This window comes from Neltuma alba, unplaced genomic scaffold (assembly GCF_004799145.2).
Source record: "Neltuma alba isolate B1F8T4 unplaced genomic scaffold, ASM479914v2 tig00010686_pilon, whole genome shotgun sequence".
Taxonomy (NCBI): domain Eukaryota; kingdom Viridiplantae; phylum Streptophyta; class Magnoliopsida; order Fabales; family Fabaceae; genus Neltuma; species Neltuma alba.
In genome coordinates, this window is record NW_021635526.1 from 58,101 (window position 1) to 81,943 (window position 23,843).

The window sequence follows — 23,843 nt, forward strand, 5'->3', positions numbered from 1 at the left end:
AGCATCATGGGCACATCCATTATCAACACATGTTGACACCTCGATCCATAGGAGAGGGCTTGAGTTTCCCAGTATACACATATCTCAAAAAAAAAAAAGAGGAAGGCTTCATATCCAACCTTGCCATAAGGCAAGAAATCACTCATCAAATACTTTAATTTGCCTTCCTTTTCTTGAGGTCCTTTCTACCCCTTGAATAACTCATAGAAAAACTTGCTTCTAGAGGCAATAATACATCGATGAACAACAATTGGAATTCCCTCAACAATTATGTTAGCATCACTGTAATCACAATCATAATCAACCAAAAGTTGCTCTAAATTAAATTAGAGCTAAGCTTACTCAAACTGATTGCTTCGAGATTAAGTCCAAGATCAGGGTAACAAGAAGCACATGCATTGTGGCTAATTGAGCCATTTGATAAAAGGGAAGATGAAATAAAGCTTAAAGATAAGGATGGTTCAGCTGAATGAGCCAAAGATCAATCTGGTTTTTTTTTTGAACTATTACCAAATGGGAATACAAATAAAAAAAAAGGTGACCAAAGGTCAACACTGATTTCCGTATCTCAATACTTACATTTCAAGTGTTTATAATTTTTTCATTTGATGAACTCCTCTTTGATTAAATTTTGAAAAACTTAGAGTCAATATCTTTAAACAATCGAAGATCAAACTATAATTAAAAAAAAAAAACTATTTCTCATATTTCTTTTTTAAAACTAACGTGCATGTTTTGAATTGAAATAACTTGAGCCAATCATACACATAAATGAATGAGATTAACGTAAGGATTATAGCCTAAAGTTTATACCTGTGAAATCTCTGAGGCCTTGATTCATCTAAATTTGTGAGTTTTATCCTTCATAAGCTCTTCTCAGATCATCTTCGATCTTTTCATCTTTTTATGTTCTTCGTTGCTTGAGTGACGCTTAATATTATATTAATCTCTCTTCATTTTTTTTAAACATCCTATAATGATATTTTTGACCAAAAAAAAACATCCTATGATGATATGGCATACATATAAAATAAGTATGAAAAACTAACTTCTTTGAGATGATCTGGTTTCCTCTGTTATATAGTTCGACCTTGCAATGTTTTACAATTTTTTCAAAAAAAAAAAAATATAAATAAATAAAGCGAGATGCCCTAATGTGAGCTACCCAATTAAAAACTAAAGGAACATATGGAGATTTAATTTAGTGTCCAAAAAAAAAGTTGAAAAATAATGATGGAAAGAGAGGAGAGTTGTTGCATGTGGATATGAATATAGCCAGCCACCTGCAAGGGTCCAGCATGTGGTCTTCTTGCATTAGATTGCGACATCACCAGCTGCCCCCATCTTCTTCCCTCTTCAAATATCTCTTCAATAATTTAAATAATATAAAAAAATATCAATTAAAAAACATAAATTTATTATTGGAAAAAATGTAAATTACAAACTTTAAATCTACCATTCAAATTAAACCATATTTTGAATGGTCTAGATTTTATTATACCGATGAGTATCATGTATTGATCATTGTGATGAATACTGAATGATGGCTCATATGTATGTATATATATGCCCAGGACAAGTTTGGGTACCCACTCTATTTAGACACTGTTCATATCTGATCCAAATGGTTCGTAAGGGATGTTTTTAATTAATTAATTTTAAGTGAACAAAATATTTTTTAATTAAGTGATAATTAAGAGATTATTTTTATTTTAGATTCTATACTTATTGAAATAATTTTTAAAAAAAAAATAAAAATATTAGATCTGAAGTATCTAGATGGGATGAGTTTTGGGTGCTTACCTCTAAACCACTTCCATATATAAAGCTGAATAATAATTAATAAGAATCTATTATTTCCAGTCCTAATTATAAGACTTTATTTGTAGTTATAATATCTCGTTTGTAGACTACAAATAAGATTTTATAATTAGGACCAGAGGTAGTAATAACCACTTTAATCTTAAATGATTAGCCAACGCAGCTTTATTTATTAGCAAAACTTATTTTTAACTTAGCCAATCATCATTTAAAAATCCTTCTGGTAATTATTGAAGGGAAAAACGGCCTTTTAGTAGTAACAACTTTATATATAATCACAAATTTTATGCTGCTATTCATGACCTAATTACCATATCAAAAAAATATTGCAACAAAAACGAGACATCAGCAAGAGGCTACTAATTAATAAACACAAGCTTCCACAACACAAGCTTCAAGAAACAACATTTTTTTGACAAAAGAAAATTGTTCTTTTGGACACCAAACAATAATTCTCTCATTTTTGGATTTGAGAGTTGGAGTATCCGATGTATTCAACTGTATCTCGAGATTTGTACTGTCGCGAAATATTTTTATTTTTTGGCCAACAGTAAAATATTCTTACTGATTACCTATTTTGAGACGGTTACACAAATCTCAAAATTTTCGAAATAGTTAAAAGGGTTAAAATCTCAGAGAATAATATAATATTATTTCGTGAAAAATTATTCACCCAATGATTACTTTTTTGCTTTCCAATAGTAACAAAATAACCTAGCTAGTATAAGAATATACTCCGTCAGTTCTTTCAAACTAAAGATGACAACTTATTAACTTTAAGACCAATTCATGTAATTAACTAAGGTAGTTAAAAGCGATCTACTGGGTAGTAGATTACTAAATTACTAGCAATATACATGGTTCTCACTTCTCATAAAAAGCATATATAAATTGCAGCAAATATTGTTTAGAGGTCAAAAAAAAATAATTATTCCAGGCCAAAAAAATAAAAATAATTATTCAGTTTTATTTATTAACATTAGTTTCTTTTAGCTGAATAATACTTCATTTTATTTCAAAATCAAAGGGAAAGCTACAATCCCCAATATCCTGTAATCATTAGTTTATATTATTTTTAAAATTTAGATTTTTTTGTAAGAAATATACGATATATAGTCTCACCGCTAATTCAAACCCAAACATGCCCGATATCGGAAAGAAGGAAGCTCCTTTAATATAACTTTGTTTTTCTGTCAAAGTTTATTACTTAAAATATATATTAAGTTTTTTTATTTCTCTAAATCCAATCAATTTAAATTTGGGAAACTTTCAGGAAAAAAACCCCCAAAATTTATATTGTTCAATTTAGTCATATAACACTTCAAAATGCCAGAGAAGTTAGAATTTCGAAATTTAAGAAAAATGACAAAAATACCTTTTTGTGAATAACACTTTATCTCAGAATAATAATTTTTTATTATGAAATAACAAGTTTCAATTTGAGATTAACAACACGTTATTGTGTGATAAATAATATATGAATCAATTAAAAATGATCATAATTCATCTAAGAATAACAAGTTCTGATTGTGAAATTACAACTCTCAATTTGGAATTAACAACACATTTTTTTCAACGGGATTAACAAAAGAGCTTTTTTTTTTTAATCATTTTTCTTGAATTTCAAAATTTTAATTTGAGTTTACTTCCTTCTTTGCGAAGTGTTAGATGCCTAAATTGAACAATACCATCTGTATGATTTTTTTTTTTGGAATTTTCTCTTGGCATCCAAAAGAAAAAATAAAGGCCCACCTTGCTTTTTTTTTTTTACCTTAAAAAAAAAAGGACCTTGCATTTGCATATCGTACTTGGTTGAAACAAAATCAATTTGAGTACTTCTGTGAAGAGTAGCCAGCTGTAGCTTTTTTTTTTTTTTTGCCTGAATGTTAATTGCATCAATCATTTTTTTTTTTTGGTTACATATATCGATATATATGGTTCCCTCAAAACAAGGACAAACATCACATGACTGGGAGGACTTCTCATTCACATTTTCTCTGATATTCTTCTTTCAAAGGTAATAAGCCTAATTGTCTTTTTACTGTACCTTTGTCATCATATGATCATTCCCCTCTTTCTCAACTTTATCTCAATGGGGTCATCTTCATATGCCCAAAACACTTCTCATTGGCCAATCTGATGTTCTGTCACATGTCAACCAACACTATATCATTTATCTCTCATCTCCTTTTATCCTCATGTATAGATATATTTGCACACAGACAGACGCATATGCGCGCGCGCACACATATATATGCACACGTCCTAAAAATCGATATGAGAGAAAAACACAATCAAATACCCTCGGGCATGCAAATCCCAATTCATCAGGACGTTGAAATGACCTAATCACCGTGAAGTCTTTAGGGGGACTAGTCTGAGATTAAGTTTTGTAACAAACTTATCTAAATATCCTTAAGAAATGACAATGAAGTTTAACAAGTAACGAGTTTCACTTATCAATTGACAACAAAATGGTAAATAATTTCATAAAACTTTTTTTTGCTGAATATTAATAATAATAACATTTTAACCAGTAATAAGTTTGACTTATCATAAATAACTACAATAATTGAGGTATTAATAATTTATTTTATTGAGGGCAATTAGGTCATTTCACAAAAAATCCAGAATAGTCTCTAAGAATATCATAGGAGTTAAATAATTTTAGGGGACCATTTTCCAATTCCCATTGGTTTTTTTATGTCTTTATCACAATCTATATCTGCATATGTATAATAAATCCATAGAGGGGAAAAAAGATCAATCGTGTCTTGTTTACAGCTTTTAAAATATAGTAATTATATTTGTAATACTTTTTATAGCAGTTTTAATTTGGCTTTTCTTCCCACCACCGAATTTTTATCTTTTGATCTCTCGTTCGAAACATATATAATATGTTTTGTTGGAAAGAGAAACATATATAATATGTTTTGTTGGAAAGAAAAACATATATAATATTACCCCTGATTCTTAATATCAGAACCAATAAACTAATTTGAGAAAATTAAAATTTTTTAAAAAAAATTACTTAATTACAGTATATGTTATATGATCTCTTTGATATACTTCTATGTATCATTAAATTATATATCAGTTTTATAAGCCGAATAAATTAATTTGAAGAAAAACAATAAAATAAATTATTTAACTTCTTTAATCTTTTCAGCTTAGTCAATTATAGTACATTTTCCAACACGTGGTGCGTGCACCATGATCTTGCAAGAAATACGTTATTTATGAAAGAAAACTAATTAAATGAATTAACTCTTCTCTTTACGTTGTTTATCTTTGAATTATGGTCTGGCCTTTCTTGACAACAATAATGAGGGCCAGTCGTTAGACTGTGTTTCTTCCATTGTCGTTTCTGTAAATGCATGCAGCAAACATATTTATCTCTAGGATGACAGTAAAAAACAAAAGTAGCAACAAAGCTAACTAAAGACAATAAAATAGCCTCTGCAAAATGAAGCTTAGTACGTGCAATATATATAATCACCAATTATCGTTTGTGTGTCTGGTCCCCCTTGATTTATATATATATATATATATATATATATAATGTGGAAAGTGATAAGAACCACAGTTCAGAGGGATACTACCCTATCTCTGAAGACGGACAATAAATAAAGAAGAAAATGCCAACGAGGGACCACTTTGACAAGAGTTTCCCATGTTATAGGGTAATTAGATGTCTGCTCATATGCATGGGATGGGAAAAGGAAATTTCAAGTGCGGGATGAACTGGAGAATCCATTGGACTGTGAATAATCCAAATGGTAGATGCAAATTTGAATGGAAATAAGCTTAAATGGATTACTGCTTTCCTTTTTGAAAAGAAAAACCAAGTGAAGTTCAACTGAAAATAACGCATCAACACAGACCACAAAAACTGATACATGCATCTGCTTTCTACGTAAGGTTTTGAGTTTAACTTTATGAGTAATTTGAAGTGAGATACTGATGAGATTTCTTGAGGTTTCCAAAAATAAACAGAAAAAGTATTAATATTTTATGCTAGCTTCCTTTGTATAATATAATATATATTCGAGCCTATTTTAATTTGAAGTTTTTTCTTGTAAATAGGCACGGAGGAAGTATATATAAAAGCCGGAATTTATCTATAATCAAAGTATTGGTACTTTTCTTCATTTATGAAAATTTCAGGAAATCTCATGTCATTTGATTCAAATTCTTTGATTTCCAAAAATTTGTCCCGCATGTGGAGGCATAAAAAAGAAATTTTTTTGGCCTGAGAAGCATAAAAAATTAATAGTACTACAGGACGCATGAGGCAAGATTTGCTAGGAATAAACATGGTATTGAAACCCAGTTCGAGTTGGTTAGTTAGACCTGTGAATCGGTCCTTTAATTTGTCAAGTTCAGTTTATTTTTTATAATGAAATTGCACTCTTCAATAAACCTTTGTTTTTATTCAATCATAAGATAATATTAGAAATAAACAAGACCAATTCAATAATTCAGAAAATCCCATTAACTATTCACAAAAAATTAGTATTTTTTATATTTTGAATAAGCTTTTGTTGTTATTCATTAATCACAAGATAGCTTTTAAAAATTAACAAATGTAAGATTTAACAATTCACAAGTTTCCATTCATAACAAAACGTTCTTAATAAAATTGTTGCCTAGGACTATGAACTCCAGCGGGTGAGGCTTTTCTGTATAGATCTGAAGAATCCACCCTACTTTTGATCGAGAAAGGCATTACTTAGTTTCCTTTGTTGAGTTTTAATTAGCGTTGTTTTCGTTTCCTATGTTTGTGTATATATATAAAGAATGAAGTATTAAGATATCTACTTTCTCACATAGACTAGACAAAATAAGACAGAATAATGGAAGGCATATATTTGAATTTTTTATTTTTAATGTAAAATTATTCTCTTAAAGTTTTCATTTAAAAGACAAATCTATTACATGTTAAGAGATTTCTTGAAAGCAGCGAAGCCTCTTAACATAACATAGTTTAATCATGATATTTATAGAATATTAAAAAATGCTACAATTAATATAAAGAAAAAATAATTTATATATCAGTATAACAATGAATGTCAACTTATAAAAATGCACATATGATAAAAATTATAATAACTCTTACGATTTACAAATGATAAACAGTCCCACTGATTCATTAAATTACATGTAATACAAATGAAAATGTGTTTAATAAAATATGAAACCGAGAGAAAGTAACAACCATTGCCTTTCTGAAGTACAGACCAAATTGACTGAGAACCAAGCAAAATGGTACCAACAAGAGTTGATTTAGTTAATAAGGAATTGACTTAATAGCTCACAAGATCGTGAGTTTGAATATCACTACTAATATAAAGACTTTGTTGGAGGATGTTCTGTGAGAATTTATTTGTAAGTGCTCTCTAAATTGAAGGCACATGTCTTTGTTGAAGTGGTACAATTATCAATTTAGTTTGATAACCAAAACTCAAATAACCAACCCGAATAAACCAAATTTAATTTTAGTGTGATTCAATTATCAATTTTACTTCTCTTTACTGTACGTATCAAATATTTCTCCATGTGCATGAGTTTCAATGGCAAAATATTGAACATCAAACCAGTCATTAAATTGGTTGAAGTGATACTTCAAGAGTCCGTGATTTAATCTTGATCTAATCTACGTCAATCCAATTATGATTAAATAATATAATGTAACTAAAATATATAAAATAGTATTTACACATAATCCTAAAAATCATTTAAATAAAACATTAATCCATATGTGTAAATATAACATTCATATATAAACCACATATAATACAACAAAACAGAATTGCTAAATCACAAATATGGCATATTGTTTTTTTTTTTTAAAACTCAAAACAATATCATTTTATGCTCTGCAGAGATGAAAAGAAAATATAAAATTTAACCTGGTCAGTTAATCTAAAATTCCTTATTGAATCGGTTAGATGAACATATTATTGGTCTCATTAGTTAACTCGGGTTGAATTTTATTATGATGCCCACTACTCTAGTCATAGCCATATTAAATTCAAAGCTTCATGTAGAGCAATTAGACCTTGAAAGATTATAATATGATGAGCATCAAAATTTGTGAATAATTAAGCAACAAGAACTGCTTTGTAAAGTACGTACCAACATGTGTCTGTCTTAATTAACCCTGCGAACGACGTGTCCGATGACCATCATATATAATAATATATGCATGTTTGCAAGATCCATGCATCAGACGTAACTCCAACTTGCATTATTATTTAGTTAAATAAAACCATTTGACATAATTAATTTTGCAGCATGTATGCATATATGGAAGCGGCTTTCCTTTTCTACCCTTACCGTCTCCTCTACCTACCCAAAACTATGCTGTTTTGGGTGTTAAAATTGAAGCCTGACAAATTTTTTTCCTCTTTTGGTTCAAATCAAAATCCTTTATTTTGAAGTATTTTATAGTAATATTTAATATTTTAAAATAATTTTTAGTACACCTAACACCTAAAAATATATTTTGGTAGCTGCATTATGAACTATTTTTTTCAGTAGTAGTCAGTATCAAAAACTAATTTTTAGTGTATACAGTATCCTACATTATTTTCTTATAATAACACCCAATATCCTAAAATTAGTTTAGAATACTGTGTGCTATTGAAAAAACATTGCATGTCCAACTTGCTAGATACCTGGTGCTACTAGAAAGTTATTTTAAAGTATTTCTCTAGTCCTAAATATAAGTTTCATTTTATAGTATAATTTATACTACAAAATAGGTCTTATATTTAAGACCGGAAGAGTATTAAATGTAATAAAAATTATTCCAGTAAAAATACTTCAAAGTAATAGATATTGATTTAAACAAAAAGGTAGTCAACCTCTATTTTTAAGATACTAAATGCTATTGAAAAAATAGTTCATAAAGCAGCTTGCTAGATATTAGGCACTATTGAAAAATATTTTTAAGTGTTAGGAGTGTTAAAAATTATTTTAAGATAGTGAATGTTATTAAAAAATAAAAAAAATGACCCCCTTTATTTTTAGAGAGAATTACAATTAAATCTCACAGAAGAGAAATAATTACCAAAAGATCTCAATAACAATATCAACAGCTTATAATGACAAGTCTTATAGTGCGAATGACAACCTCAGAACTTATTTTTTAATTATTTTTTTATTTAGGACCTCACTGTAATTCTCTTTTATTTTTTCATTAGGATGATATAGTTTTGGACTGACAAGGAGAAGTGTACGGTAAAAATAGGGGTAGAGGGGCAAAGCCGCTTTCAATACATAAGCACCAGAATACAAGCAGCACAACTCTGTTCGTTGCATTATTTGTTGCCACGCAGCTTCCTAAGTTGTCCATTTTATATTATTTACTTTGCAATGTGACGACAAGTACAGTTTAATAAATAACTTATCAGTGGGTCCCATGCCCACAACGAATCCTCGTGTTCCCAATTTCCAGCTGGAGTCTTCTGGTACATGAATTAATTGTTAAATATTAACAGTATTCGCACTGAGGACAATAAAAAAACAAAACAAAACAAAACAAAATTTGGTAGCAACTTGTAACAATTTATAGAAATGGTTTGTTAAAAACCAGTCGCACAATTGTAAAACTGCTTTGGGAATTCGTATTATCGTGAGACAATCTTCCTAAAAATGTGTGTGTTTTACTGTTAATCGTACCAAACAGTTTGTGTTTGTGATTTTTTGGGTTTCAGGAACAAAAAGCTTTGTACTTTTGATTTGTCCCACTGGTGCCGTGGTTAGGCAAGCTTATTTTGTTTTCAGATCTTGGGAATCTCGCATACACAAGTTTGATGTCTTTTTGACATAACAACTTTCTCAAATAATTAAGCATTTAATGATGCTTTAAGGACAAAAAATTCAAAACCAACCAGTAGATCAGCTCATGGAAAGCTTTGTTAACTTAATAATTGGTCTTGAGTTTAAATCTTAGCATGAATGTAATTTTGTTAACAAGTGGTATCGAGTTTGAACTACATAAATATACAGTTGTCTTAAATGCATGTTTAGGAAATTTTTTCATTTGTAACCCAATCCGAATTAGTCAAGATCTGATGTGATTATTAGCAGTAGATGGCAAGTGGTTTGATATCTTAAAAAAAATAAGACATTGATTTGATGACATTTGTATTCTTAAAACAATGATTTGATGTCATTTTTATTCTTAAAACAATTTTTAAAAATATCAATCATCCTAAAATACGTAGATAATTATTAAAATATCTTAATGACAATTGAGTAATATATAATGACAAGTTTTAAAATAGAAAATAAAAATTCTTACTTGTTATTAGGATTTTTTATGATTATATTCTTTTTTTGGAACCCCTTAATAATTCTCCCAAGTACAGATTAAAGATCCTCAAATATTAAAGTTGTTGAAATTTCGTTAGTGGGCTAATAAACATTGATATTAACTACTAATTTAAAGAATAGGGTCTAGTTTGACTTATAAAAAACTTCATTAAAATACCACTTGAAAATTTTAAACTAGCTGAAACTATTTTTTTTTTAATTTTGGAAAACGTTTTTTCTTACTATCTAAGAACTAGTTGACTAATTTAAAGAGATTAAGAAAATAAGTTGAGTTAGTTATTTGTAATATATAGGTATTGTCTTTCTTAAAATATCCTTGCTAATCAATTATATTGGCTAAAACTACCATTATTAAAAAGACTTTCTTGTGAAAAAATACATAAATATGAGAGAAAAAGTGATTGAGATTTTATATTTAGGAGTAAAATAAAAGTTAAACAAGATCTTATATTAAAGACTTAAGGTAATATTAAGTTTACTGATACAAATTTTAATATTATAGAAAAATAAAATAAAGTCGTATAAAAAATTTACTGCTTCTGTAAAACAAGGACTAATCAAATCTTAGCGATTTTTGGTCTTCTAAATAATTAGACTTTCCTGCGTGAGAATTATGGGTCCTTTTCCCTAATTTTCCCTAAAAAAAATAAATAAAACCCACCACGTATTTTTATATACTCCATTGCTCTGTTTTTATGGGTCCGATAGGCACGAGAAAACTGTCCAGAGGCTCTCTCTCTCTCTCTCTCTCTCTCGCATATTGGGTTCTTGCTCTCAACGCCAGATTAGATTCTCTTTCCTCTCGTTCTTCCTTCTTGTCAACTGTGTGTTCATGTGGTTGGCTTCATACAATCTCAAGCTGGGTGCTGTTTCAATCGTTGAGGTCTTCTTTCATCGTTCGATACAGTGCTGTGGTGTGTCTGCGTATACAGAGCTTCAAATTTTTTCTTCATATATGTGATGTTGTTGGGGGTATGTTCCAAGATCTTCCTCCTCTTATGCTTTTAGAATACTGGATTTTTATTTTTTATTTTTTATGTAGTAGAACGTTGCTTTTTCCTCTTTGCTCTGTTATGCGTATGGACAGGAAAGTCTCATTGGTGTTAGATTTGAGCTTTATCAAGTTTTGGCGACTAAATAACTTTGAATTGTAAGGCTGTAATTTTAAGAGGAACATGTTTTAGAACTTGCCAAATTAAATGCACACTAGTGTTCGGCAAAATGTTTGAAAGGAAAATTTAAGGCAAAATATTGGTACTGAAGGGAATAGTGAAACTTTTGTGAAACTACTATGATGCTTGAATGTTATCTGGTTGTTAAACCGCGCAGCATGACGTTTATTTATAGGTTAGAAGTTGTTAAGAAATTTAATTTATGCAGCTTTGTGACTTAACAAGGATCTTTAAAGTTGCTTGATTAGCAATATGAGATAATAATGATTGTTTTATGACTTGATTTTTATAATGCACACCCAAAATGTTTGGAAAATTGTGTGTAAAATTGTCTGAGTTAATTTTGTGGATTGCATGTGAAGTGTTTGATTAAATGCCAGAGAAGAAAATCTTATGGAATTGATAATGAAATTTGTAGATGACAACAAGGATCTTTAAAGTTGCTTGATTAGCAATATGAGAATAAATGATTGTTTTATGACTTGATTTTTATAATGCACACCCACACGAGGTGTTTGAAAAATTGTGTGTAAAAGAGGAAATTGGGTTAAATAAGATTGTCTGAGTTAATTTTGTGGATTGCATGTGAAGTGTTTGATTAAATGCCAGAGAGAAAATCTTATGAATTGATAATGAAATTTGTAGATGACAAGTTGAGCAAATTATTAGATGAGAGTCAATTAGTGTTTTAATTGAAATTTGATTAAAATATTGAATATGAAAGGTATTTAAAATTCAATTCAATGACATTATAAACAACACTGTTGGGAAACTCCAATGGTTAGGTTTGTTTATTCTCATGTTAATTTTGGGAAATATGTGGTGAGTGATTGTGCTTGCGAAGTTGTGTCGAAGAATTCTAAAATGGTTTAAAGAACACAAGGCTTCTATACTATGAAGTTATATATTGATTGTGAGGTAATGAATGCATTTTTATATAGAAAAGAATTTGGTTTTACAATTCGAAATGAAAAAAAAAAAAAAAAAGCATTCTGTGTGTGTGTGTAATAAATAAGGTAAATGTCTTGTGATGGAAGGATTCTTAACCTTGAGAAAATATGAAGTAAAAGAATTACATTGAAGTGATGATATGGCTCATCTGGTTAGGTGTTTAGGTGGTCACAAGAGTGATTGTTTTGGGAAGTCTCAGAAAGAATGAATCATATTTTCAAAAACACACTGGGATGAGTGAATAGCGTCTCATGATAACTTTTGTAAATAGTGTTTGTGTGTATATTTCAATTTGTTATTTTTTCATTTTATATGATCGATATTGATTTTTAAGCATTATTTCCGAAAAAACCGGTTTGTTGGAATTATATCACTTTTTTTTTAATGATACTTAAATGTTCAAATGGAAGAAAAAGATATTTTTTGTTTTCTTAATGGTAAATTGATCCCATACATGCTTCTAATGTGTTTGTGAGGATTGCATAAAAAAAAAACAGGTTGCTAACAACAATATTATTAGTCTTTAATGCGTCATAATTAATATTGAGCTCGCTTGTTTCATGACTTCAATTGCACTTGTTATTTGTGGCTTTTTGTGGCTTTGGCTATGATTGTTATTCACGAATTCGACTGCGCTTGTTCATTCATGGCTTGTTTCATATTATTTCATGATGGATTTTCTCTAAATGAGCTGTTTAAATGTTGAGTTACTTTAAAAAGTGTTTTATATACTTAATTTCATTCATATTTTAATGAGTTTTACAGAAATTGAAAGCAATGGTAAATCACTTATTTGCATAATTTGTTATTTTAGTATGTGTATCTCAATGGGGCATTATTCACTAATAAATTATTTTGGTATCAAATAACACCGCTGGCCTGCATATTCTGTTTTGAGGGCCTTCATTACTAATCAAAACTTGTAGATCTATTTGACTAGTTGCTTATTCATGTAAATAGAAACTTACACTTATTTACTATTTTAATAGGCTAAAATATATATTTAGTCCTTTAATTTTACACAAGGTTTAATTTAGTCCCTTAACTTTAAAAAAACATACATTTGGTCCTTTAATCTTAAAATCATTAGGCTTTCATGATGATTTTTTGTAACAATCATGGATGTTTTGAAAATTAAACTAAATATGTTAGCATTTGAGAATATTTTATCAACATTTAAGATCTTAATGTCATTATTTTTTAAAAAAATTTCAGGGTTAAAAAGACTAAAAATATATTTTTTAAAATTAAGGGACTAAATTAAAACCTTGTATGAAGTTAAAAAACCAAATACTCTTTCGATCTTTAATATAAGACCCATTTAACTAATTTGATTAGATTAAGAAAGTTAGGTAAGTTAGTTAATTATAAGAAATATAACATGTTTTTCCTAAAACACCATAATCATCTTTATTAACACCACATCTCTCTTTTCTACCTAATTATGATTGTGGGAGTATTTATAAGGGTAATTTAGAGAAAATTGATAAATATGAGAAATGAGTCTTATATTTAGGATAAAAACCAACTCAACAATTAGGTCCTATAAGATCAGAGAAGTATATACTTTAGCCTTTTATAATATTAATTTATAGGCAGGATCCATGTCCTGTTTTATCGTTCTGAAATGTTTGCATGTTCTTACATGTCTTAGAATTAATATATGTGCGCTTGAGATTAGAATAATTATTACCTCAAGAAATTGTTTATTTGTTTTAACACTTAAGAAATGTGAATTCTCCCGTATTTCGTGTCGGTTATGTAATTTTTGGGCGTGAAACTTATTGCTTTTCGATTGAATTCTTCGAAATATGTCAATACTTATCGGTGAAACGCTTGTCTTCCTTCACTCCTTTCCCCACTAGCAGCACACCACACATGGCCTCTTCTCTACGAGAACTTCTCACACAAGAAGGCTTCCACTACGAAAATCGAAATCGATTCAAGTCCAAAGACCAGGCCGAAGCAAAACAACTCTCTCTCTACATTTGCCATGATCGGAAAAGCTTTGATTTTTCTGATGACAAGCTACAAAAATCTGTTACGCGAAATGGGTCTTTGTCATTTCAATCCAAAAGGGTTGGTTCGTCTGAAACCTCTAATTCAAACTCAAATTCAAGAGTATGTGAAGGACCTCCCATGGATGAAGTCGCGATTCGAGCAGTGATTGCTATACTTAGTGGGTACATAGGAAATTACAAAAACAACGTTTCTTTTCGCGAAACGATACGAGAAAAATGCAATTCTTGCTTGATGAACAAACGAAAGAACGATTTGGATAGTCAGATTTTGGTGAACTTGGAAATGGGTATGGAGAGCATTGATAGATTGGTACAAGATCAAGGGTTGAAGAAGAAACAAATGAGAATCAAAAGCATGCGAAATTCCATTGAGCTTTTAACCATCGTTGCTTCTTTGAATTCTAAAACGTCCAAAGAAGATTCAACTTGTGGAATACCCAATTCACATCTCTCTGCTTGTGCTCAGCTCTACTTGGCTATAGTGTACAAGCTTGAGAAAAATGATCGTATTTCCGCAAAGCACCTTCTACAAGTGTTTTGTGATTCCCCATTTTTGGCTAGAACCTTTTTACTTCCTGAGCTTTGGGAGCACTTATTTCTACCCCATCTTCTGCATCTCAAAATTTGGTTCACGAAAGAGCTTGAGTACCTCTCAAACGAAGCTCATGATCAAGAGAGACAAAAGAAATTGAAGGCTTTAAGCAAAGTATACAATGAGAAAATGGATAAAGGAACTACTCTATTTGCTTTGTACTATAAGCAGTGGTTGAAAGTTGGGGCTAATGAGCCTCCGATTCCGAGTGTACCATTGCCATCAAGGCCAAGGCACAACAGGCCATCAAGAAGAACTTCATCAGATTCTTTCACTTCACATAAATCATCAATGAACCAGAACTTGTAAGTGATATGTAAATCTTGTATTAATAGAAAGAGGCAAAGGGATTGAGTGTGTATATTTTAATTCTGTCAATCTGTTTTTATATGTGTTGGGTATCTATAATATGCAGGTACCAAGCAGTGTTTGGATCCAAACTGAAGCAAAAATCAACTAGTTCTGATGACCGAACTGGACTGTTGAGAATTACCTGGCATTCAGAGAGAGATGAATATTTGGATGGGGATGAATACTGTAGCAATAGTACTGTGCAGGTTATCTTTTCGTTGGCTTATCTTTTATAGTTTCGTATCTTCTGATTTTTAACATGGACGTTGCCAATTTTCTTGATTTTGACAGAAAGAAGACAGGAAGATGACTTCTTTTGGAAGCTCTCCAAGGAAAATCAATAGAAACCTTTCTGAATTGCCTGAGTCGTGGAGATCAGACTATTTCCAGTGTTTTTCTTGCAGGAATATACCGGCAGAAGGCTTGGTAGTTGGCAATAATACAGATAGCAATGTTTTCCCAGCAAAGCGAACAAATCTTTCAGGTGATCTTATTGAAGCTATTAGAACACTATGTTCATCAGGAGTTCTAAGCGAATGTGAATTTGGAATTCATGTGATCACCAAAGCTTGGTTGAACTCTGATGGTGATCCTCTCCTTGTAGAAGCCTTGTCAAATCATAATGTGATTGAGGCCATGCTTGAGGTGTTATTTGCCTCTAATGAAGATGAAATTCTAGAATTGCTAATATCAATTTTAGCAGAATTAGTAGGTAGGAATTCTGCTGTAAGCCAAATTATACTGAACTCAGATCCACAGCTTGAAGTCTTTGTCAGACTTCTTAGAAGCACAAGTCTATTTCTTAAAGCAGCAGTACTACTTTATCTGTCTAAACCACAGGCAAAGCAAATGTTGTCATCAGAATGGGTGCCATTAGTGCTTCGGGTTCTAGAATTTGGAGACAAGATACAGACACTTTTTGCAGTGCAATGTAGTCCTCATAAGGCAGCATTTTACTTGTTGGACCAACTCCTTACTGGTTTTGATGATGACAAGAACTTAGAGAATGCAAGGCAAGTTGTTTCTCTTGGGGGATTGACATTACTGAGCAAAAGAATTGAAGCAGGGGAAATTTACGAGAGAAATAAAGCTACTTTGATAATTTTGTGTTGCACTCGCGCAGAAGGAAGCTGTCGCAATTTCTTAGTTGAAAATTTCAATAAGGCTTCTCTACTAGAACTCCTTGTTCTTGATTATACTACAAACTTCAGTGGCTCTACCTTGTCTTTGCTAGCAGAGTTACTCTGTCTTGACAGGTACGTGTATCTTAGTAATGGCCTTCTCTAAAATATCATTTCTCTATCTTGTTATTATTATTATTATTATTATTTTTTTTTGCTCTGACTGTGATTTAAACTCAAGATAATTCCTTTGAGTCTAAGCTCATTGGTTTTGAGAAGTCTTTTTGTTATTTGGTTCTTCTTTTCCTTATCAGAAGGTGTTTTGATTCTGTTTGGATATTAACAGAAGAACTAGAATTTCCAATTTCTTAAGAGGACTCAAAGAAGGCTGGGGTGGCTTAAACACGATGCACATTTTGTTTATGTACCTAAGGAAGGCTCTGCCTGAAGAACGACAGTTAGTTGCAACAGTATTGTTGATGCTTGATCTTATGGTAAAATCCCCCCCCCCCAAAAAAAAAAAAAACTTTTAGGCCACTAAGTTACTCCATATGTTGGAGTTTCTTAAAGGGTTTCCAAATGTGAATGATAGTTATGTTTCAGGAAGATCCTTTCAAGGGCAGCTTTTATAGAGAAGAAGCAGTTGAGACGATTGTGGCTGGTTTAAATTGTGAGATGTGTGATGATAGAATTCAGGAGCAATCAGCTAGAGCTTTGCTCATGTTGGGAGGCAGATTTTCTTACACAGGAGAATCTATAATGGAGAAATGGCTTTTACAGAAAGCAGGCTTCCAAGAAAGTTGCTTCCATGATTCATGTCTTGGCAAGGAGATTGTTGTCTATGACTCAACACCTCTTGTAAGCTATCACTGAAAAACTTGAACGCTTAGTCTCTAATTTCTTGTGTCTCAAGCTTTCACAAGAGAATGTGTACTTATCATTTCGCACTTGGTCTTCTTGACCATGACATTTTGCATGTTAACTAGAAGTCTTTATATATGTTATATGAAATTTAAGACTTGTGAATAGTGCGACTTGTTTGGAACATTGGTATATAAGATGAATAAAAAGTCATGGGGTTTTACATGACAATTTTCTTAGTTTTATTATACTCTCTCAATCTTAAATGTGCAAACTAAATAACTAATTTGCTGAGATTAAGAAACTTAGTCAAGTGTTATCAGTAAAAAAGATTGTGACAATTTTCCTAAAGTATCTCTTTAATTATCTGCATTAGAAACTACACTTTTCATGGAAAATTTCTTATCTATGTGCAATCAATAGGCAGAATATTTAGGAAAAAAAATCTAATTTGGGAGACAGTGAATTGATGTTTTATATTAGGGATCAAAGCAAATATATTCATTAGCTGTTACATTTATGACTAGAAGGAGTGCAAAAATTATCAGTATCTTGAATATAATAGAGTCTCCCGATCCTAAAACACATTTAACCATTTGTATTTAATGGATTGATAGATACAAGAAGAGGAAGAAGAGGAGAATTGGCAAGAGAGGGTAGCCTATGCAATGTTGAAAAGTGGACACAAGAAATTACTATTAGGGCTTGCAGAATCCATGGCTCATGGAATTCCATACTTGAGTCGAGCAAGCCTCGTGACGGTCTCATGGATGAGCAACTACCTTCACCTTGTTGAGGACACAGAGTTGCCAACAGTGGCTTCCTCTATCTTGATGCCACAGTTATTGCAATCCTTGAATTATGACAGGGACAATGAGGAGAGGGTGCTTGCTTCTTTTTCTTTACTATGCCTCTTAAAGGCTTCAGGTATGCCTCTTTTGTCATCTTCATCTTTGTTCAAAACATTTTAATTCCTAGACTTGACTCATTTATGATTCAAATAAGTAAAAGAGTTTAGCATATTCAAACGGCTTAGTGATTTTAATGAAGGCTTTGTTACATGTACGATGTATAAGAGATTGGTTGAAATTTTAGACCGTTACGATAAATGTAAAATTTATAAGATATATTTTTCATTACTCAAAATAAATATGGTTTCTCGTGAAACCTAACATAGTTGTTAAAAATGCATGCAAATGTCTAAAATTTAATGATGATTTAATGTTGTTAGATGTTGGTTTCATGTGTTACATATAATTTGAAAAATAAGTCACTACTCATAAGTAATAATATAATAGGGCTAAATTATAAATCTACCTATGAAGTAATATCCTTCTTGTGTATATGACACCATAAAGTTTCCTAAGGTGCAACACAACACATGAAAGTTCTCAAATGGAACAAAAATAATATGTTCGTCACCACTCTGAAGTAGCAAATGTTATAGATATAACATGACATTTTGCTTCATTTGAGTATGTTCATGTGTAGCTAAAGAAATTTTACGGTATCTAATGTGAATTGGAAAAAAAAAAAAACTTCATAGGTAGATTTGCATATTAATCTCAAATGATATAATCAGTTAGAATCTTACATTTGATATTTTTTTAAAAAATGTTTGTATTATATATATGTATAAATAGATGAGAATAATGTGGCTTAACAAAAAGCCATCAAATGTGGTCCCCCCGGATATTTCATGGAGTTTGATGATATAAATAGTAAAACTCATAAGAGTTTTGTTAGTGTTAGGCATTGCATGAATCCTATTATTCATGAATTATTGTTTGAATTTATCATAAAGGAATATTTTGGGATGAATAATATTATATTGAATATTAATAATTAGGCATGAGCTTGAGATTTGATTGGTCCCTCACGTGGGGACATGATATGAACAGGAAGATGTGATGTTGCATGGCGAAATAAGGAGTCGCTGAGACAACTCCAAAACCTCTCATTGGTGACGTGGACAGCCGCTGAGCTCCTCTCCATTCTCTCCAAAACCAGCTTGCATCCACAACAACAATAACCAATAATTCATCTCTCTCTCTCTCTCTAAGTTATAGAAGGAGGATCTGTAATATGTATAATGAGATGATTTTGTATATATAACTGATTAACCCATGAAATTAAGGGATTGGTTCTTCCATAATAACACAATAATGCATATGTTTCATTAGCTGCCTCAAGTTCTTGCAGTTTTAAGAGCTCAGTTAATTAATGACTAGTTATTATTCTTTCAGTTAAAGGTTATAACATTTTCAACAGAACTCTAAATTTTGCAAATGATATATAGTTGAAAATCTCGTGAAGTGTAATTTTCAATTGAACAAGTTTTATATTAGAACACAATGTATAGTTTGAAATACAATTAAAAACAAAAGTGACCAAAGGTCAAAGTTGATTCAGCGCAGAATTCATATCTCAATACTTAGATTTCAAGTATTTATAATCTTGTTCATTTGATAAACTCCGCTTTGAGTAAATTTAAAAAGCTTATGCAGTCATTCTTTAAAGAAGATAAACGTTATTTCATATGTTACATAATCAAAGATCAGACTATAATAATTTTCAAAAAAAATTATATCTCATTTTTCTTTTCTAAAGCTAACATGCATGTTTTGAATTGAAATAACTTGAGGCAATCATACATATATAAATGAATGAGTTTTACGATTATAGCCTAAAGATTATTCCTATGAACTTTGAGTCCTTCATTCATCTAAACTTGTTTAAGTCTTTATCTTCATAAGCTCTTTTTCTATCATCTTCATTATTTCATCTTTATGTTCTTCATTTCCCGAATGATGCTTGAAATTGATCTCTCCATTTTTTTTCAAACATCCTTCAATAATATGACATTCATATAAACTAAGTGGTTGTTATGTCATATTATCAAAGGTTAACTTCTTCAACTTCTTTGATATATATGATCTAGTTTTCTCAGTCATATATATAGTTCAACCTTACAATGTCCACAAATGCAATAATGCTTTACAAAAGAAAAAAAAAATTAAAGCGAGATGTTCTAATTGCGAGCTAATTAAAAATTAAAAGGAATATATAGCGATTTAGTGTGCCAAAAAAGGTTGAAAAATAATGATGGAAAGAGAAAAGAGTTTTTAATTTTTTTGGTCAAAAAAAGAGTTTTTAATTTGCATATGGATATGAATTTAGCCAACTGTGAGATTCCTGCGCAAGTGGTCTTCTTACAATAGATTGCGACATTGCCAGATAGTCCCATCTTCTTCCCCCTTCAAATATCTTCGAAAATTTAAATAATTGCAAACATATGAACTGTGCAATATTTAGTTTATATATAAGTGTGTATGTATATGTACCTGAATAATAATTAATGGGAATCTGATTGGTTACTATTTTACTATTAAATGATTAGCCTGGCACAGCTTACTACTTTGTCCTTTGTTATAATATCCTTTTAACTAAATTGTGTAGTTTAAGAAAACAGTTAAAATTAGTTAAAAACAATTAATATGTGACAAATACAATTTTTTTAAATATACCACTATATATAAATGGGTAAATGTGAGAGAATAAGAGTGGATAAATGAAGAAAAATAATATATTAAATGCATTAAACTAGGGGTAAAATAGGTAATAATGTAATAAATGTTTAGACAAATTCAAAAAGAATCTTGTAAAAAAGAACAAACCTATTCAAAAAAGTGAATTTATAATAAAGGACAGATGGAGTAATTCATTAACAAATAAAAATACTTATTTTTAATTTAATTTAGCCAAAATAATCATTTCAAATTACTTGTGGCAACTTTTGAAAAAAAAAAAAAGGCTTTTTACTAGTAACAACTTTATATATAATCACAAATTTTATACTGCTATACATAACCTAATTATTGACTCTTTAAGTTCGATTATTGTATCATAAAAAATGTTGAAACAAAAAACGAAGGCATACAGCAAGAGGCTGGTAATTAATTATCAAAAGCTTCAAGAAACAACATTTAAAGGTGGCCGGCAAAAGCAAAGAAAAAACTATTAATTTGGACAACAAACAAAAATTCTCTCATTTTTGGATTTGGAGAGTTGAAGTATCCAATATCCAACTGAATCTCGACATTTGTACTGTGGTAAAATTCTTTGCTGATTACAAATTTTGAGACGGTTACACAAATCCAAAAATGGTCAAAATAGTTAAAGGGTTAAAATCTATAAGAATAATACAATATCATTTCATGAAAAATTATCACCCTAGTTAGTTGTGCTTCCTAATATTAATAAAATAACCTAGCTAAAACCCTATTATATATTAATCTCAAAATACACTCCGTCAATTCTTTTAAAGATGACAACTTATTAACTTTAAGGCCAATTTAATGTGATTAACTTACTTTCTTTAATTTTAATAGGGTATTTAAAAGGATGGGGAAAAAAAAATAGGGTCGTTGAAAGTGAGATGGAAGTTTTAATAAATAGCACTACATATCATATGGTTCTCACAAAAAAACATATATAAATTATCGTAGCAAATACTGTTTAGAAGTCATGAACAGAAATAGCTCTTCAGCTATATTTATTAGAATAAAACTTTTTAAGAAATATTACTTTCAGTTTTTAATATAAGATCTCATTTTAAACTATAAACTAAATTTTATATTAGTATATGATATTTAGTGTGATCAATACAAATTTAAACATGCCAAGGGTCCATAAAAGGAAGTTCCTTAAACTTTTGTTTTTGGACAAATTCTCAGCTGGATATCTTACTAAAAAATGTATTAAGTTTTTTTTTTGGTTTCACTAACTCCAATCAATTTACACTTTGAATATTATCAAAGAATGCGTCCAAAATAAAAGGACCCACCTTGCATTGTACTTGGTTGAAATAAAATCAGGATAGGATTGCCCTCCAAGTTCTTCTGTGAATACAGCTGCACCCGAGTATTAATTGCGTCAATCATTAATTTTTGTGTTATGCAAATGTCATATGGTGCCCTCAAAACAAGGACAAACATCACATGACTAGGAGGACTTCCATTCACATTTCCTCTGATATGCTTCTTTCAAAGGTAATAACCCTAATTGTCTTTTTCCTGTAATCTTTGTCATCACATGATCATTCCCTCTCTTTCTCAGCTTTATCTTAATGAGGTCATCTTCTTATGCCCAAAACACTTCTGGCCAATCTGATCATCTGTCAAATATCAATAGACACTACATCATTTATATCTCATCTCCTTTTATCTTCCTAAAATCTATATCTATGTGAGAGGAAAACACAAACAAATTAAATACCCTCAAATACGCAAATCTCAATGTCAAAACCTTGAAATGACAGAATTTCTAGAGTGTTTAGGTAAAAACCAAACCATAATTTTAAAAGTATTTTTACAGTATACTGGAGGAAATTGTCTCGTTTTACAAAAAATACTTTTTAAAAACATTTATTGGTGTTGCCAAACACGTAACCTTGAAATGATATAATTTCTATGAAGTGACTACTAGATAAACCCATTTTTTACACCGCCTTATCTACATTATTTATTGCCTAATAAATGAGGCGGTGGTATTTTTGTAAATAACGGCACAATATTTATATTGGTTGTGCTCATGTCTGGTGTAATATTTTATTATTTATAATGGATGTCCAGGAAACAAATGTACACATAATTTATATACATCGGTTATGGTAAATAACCGGTGTTAATAATATGAATATAAGGAAACTAAAAGATGAGCCTCTCTCTTTCGTTTTCGCTCCCCTAAAGTAACGTGTCAGAACATCAAAGGTCATCATGTCCTATTATTGTCTACTTAAGCTTGGACATGAAAAACGGAAAAAATGAAATGACAACAAGGTTTAACAAGTAAAAGTTTTCACTTATCAACTAACAAGCTAAGACAATGATGGTTAATTTCACAAGTTTTTTTTTGGCTGAATATTAATAGTAACAACATTTTAAAATGTAACAATTTTAACTTGTCAAATAACAACAATAGTTAAGGCAATAACAACTTATTTTATTGAAGGCAATTCGGTTATTTTACAAAAACTTTATTCCCAAATATCTCTAAAGACTTCATGGGAATTAAGCTATTTGAAGGGACCATTTTGAAATTCCCATTGCTTTTTATGTCTTTATCACAATCTATATCTATGTATATAAACCCAGAGGGGGAAAAAGATCAATTGTGTCTTGTTTAATTATCAGCTTTTAATATAGTAATTGTATCCGTAATACTTTTGTAGCAGTTTTGGCTTTTTTCATACTACCTAATTTATATCTTTTGATCCCTCGTATGTAACATATATAATATATTTTACAGAATGTGGTGCAAGCGTCATTCTTACAAAAAATACACTATTTATGGAAGAAATCTCTCTCTGCGTTTGAATTGTGTTGCGGCTTCAGACTGTGTTTCTTCCATTGTCGTTTCTGTAAATGCATGCAGCAAACATATTTATCTCTAAGATAACACCAAAAACAGAAGTAGCAACAAAGCTATGTAAAGACAATAATCTATCCAAGATGAACCTTATTGCGTGCAATATATATAATCACCAATTATTGTTTGTGTATGTCTGGTCCCGGCCCCCTTGATATATATATATATATATATATATATA

General features: G+C 30.4%; 1 protein-coding gene across 1 annotated transcript; it reads left to right on the top strand.

Annotated features, from left to right (window-relative positions):
• Positions 1-10,900: 10,900 nt before the first annotated feature.
• On the top strand, positions 10,901-19,420 carry LOC114758325 (putative E3 ubiquitin-protein ligase LIN). Its single transcript, XM_028947371.1, has 8 exons — positions 10,901-11,136; positions 14,156-15,205; positions 15,316-15,457; positions 15,543-16,507; positions 16,719-16,866; positions 16,976-17,230; positions 17,851-18,160; positions 19,135-19,420. The coding sequence occupies exons 2-8, from the start codon at positions 14,166-14,168 to the stop codon at positions 19,263-19,265; spliced, it is 2,991 nt and encodes a 996-aa protein (XP_028803204.1). The 5' UTR covers positions 10,901-11,136; positions 14,156-14,165; the 3' UTR covers positions 19,266-19,420.
• Positions 19,421-23,843: the final 4,423 nt, after the last annotated feature.

Excerpts from the sequence above, each read along its gene's own strand:
- LOC114758325 (XM_028947371.1), top strand. The coding sequence starts at position 14,166 with ATGGCCTCTTCTCTACGAGAACTTCTCACACAAGAAGGCTTCCACTAC. Across the intron at positions 15,206-15,315 it reads TCATCAATGAACCAGAACTT|GTACCAAGCAGTGTTTGGAT; the intron begins GTAAGTGATATG and ends TATAATATGCAG. Across the intron at positions 17,231-17,850 it reads TCTATGACTCAACACCTCTT|ATACAAGAAGAGGAAGAAGA; the intron begins GTAAGCTATCAC and ends ATGGATTGATAG.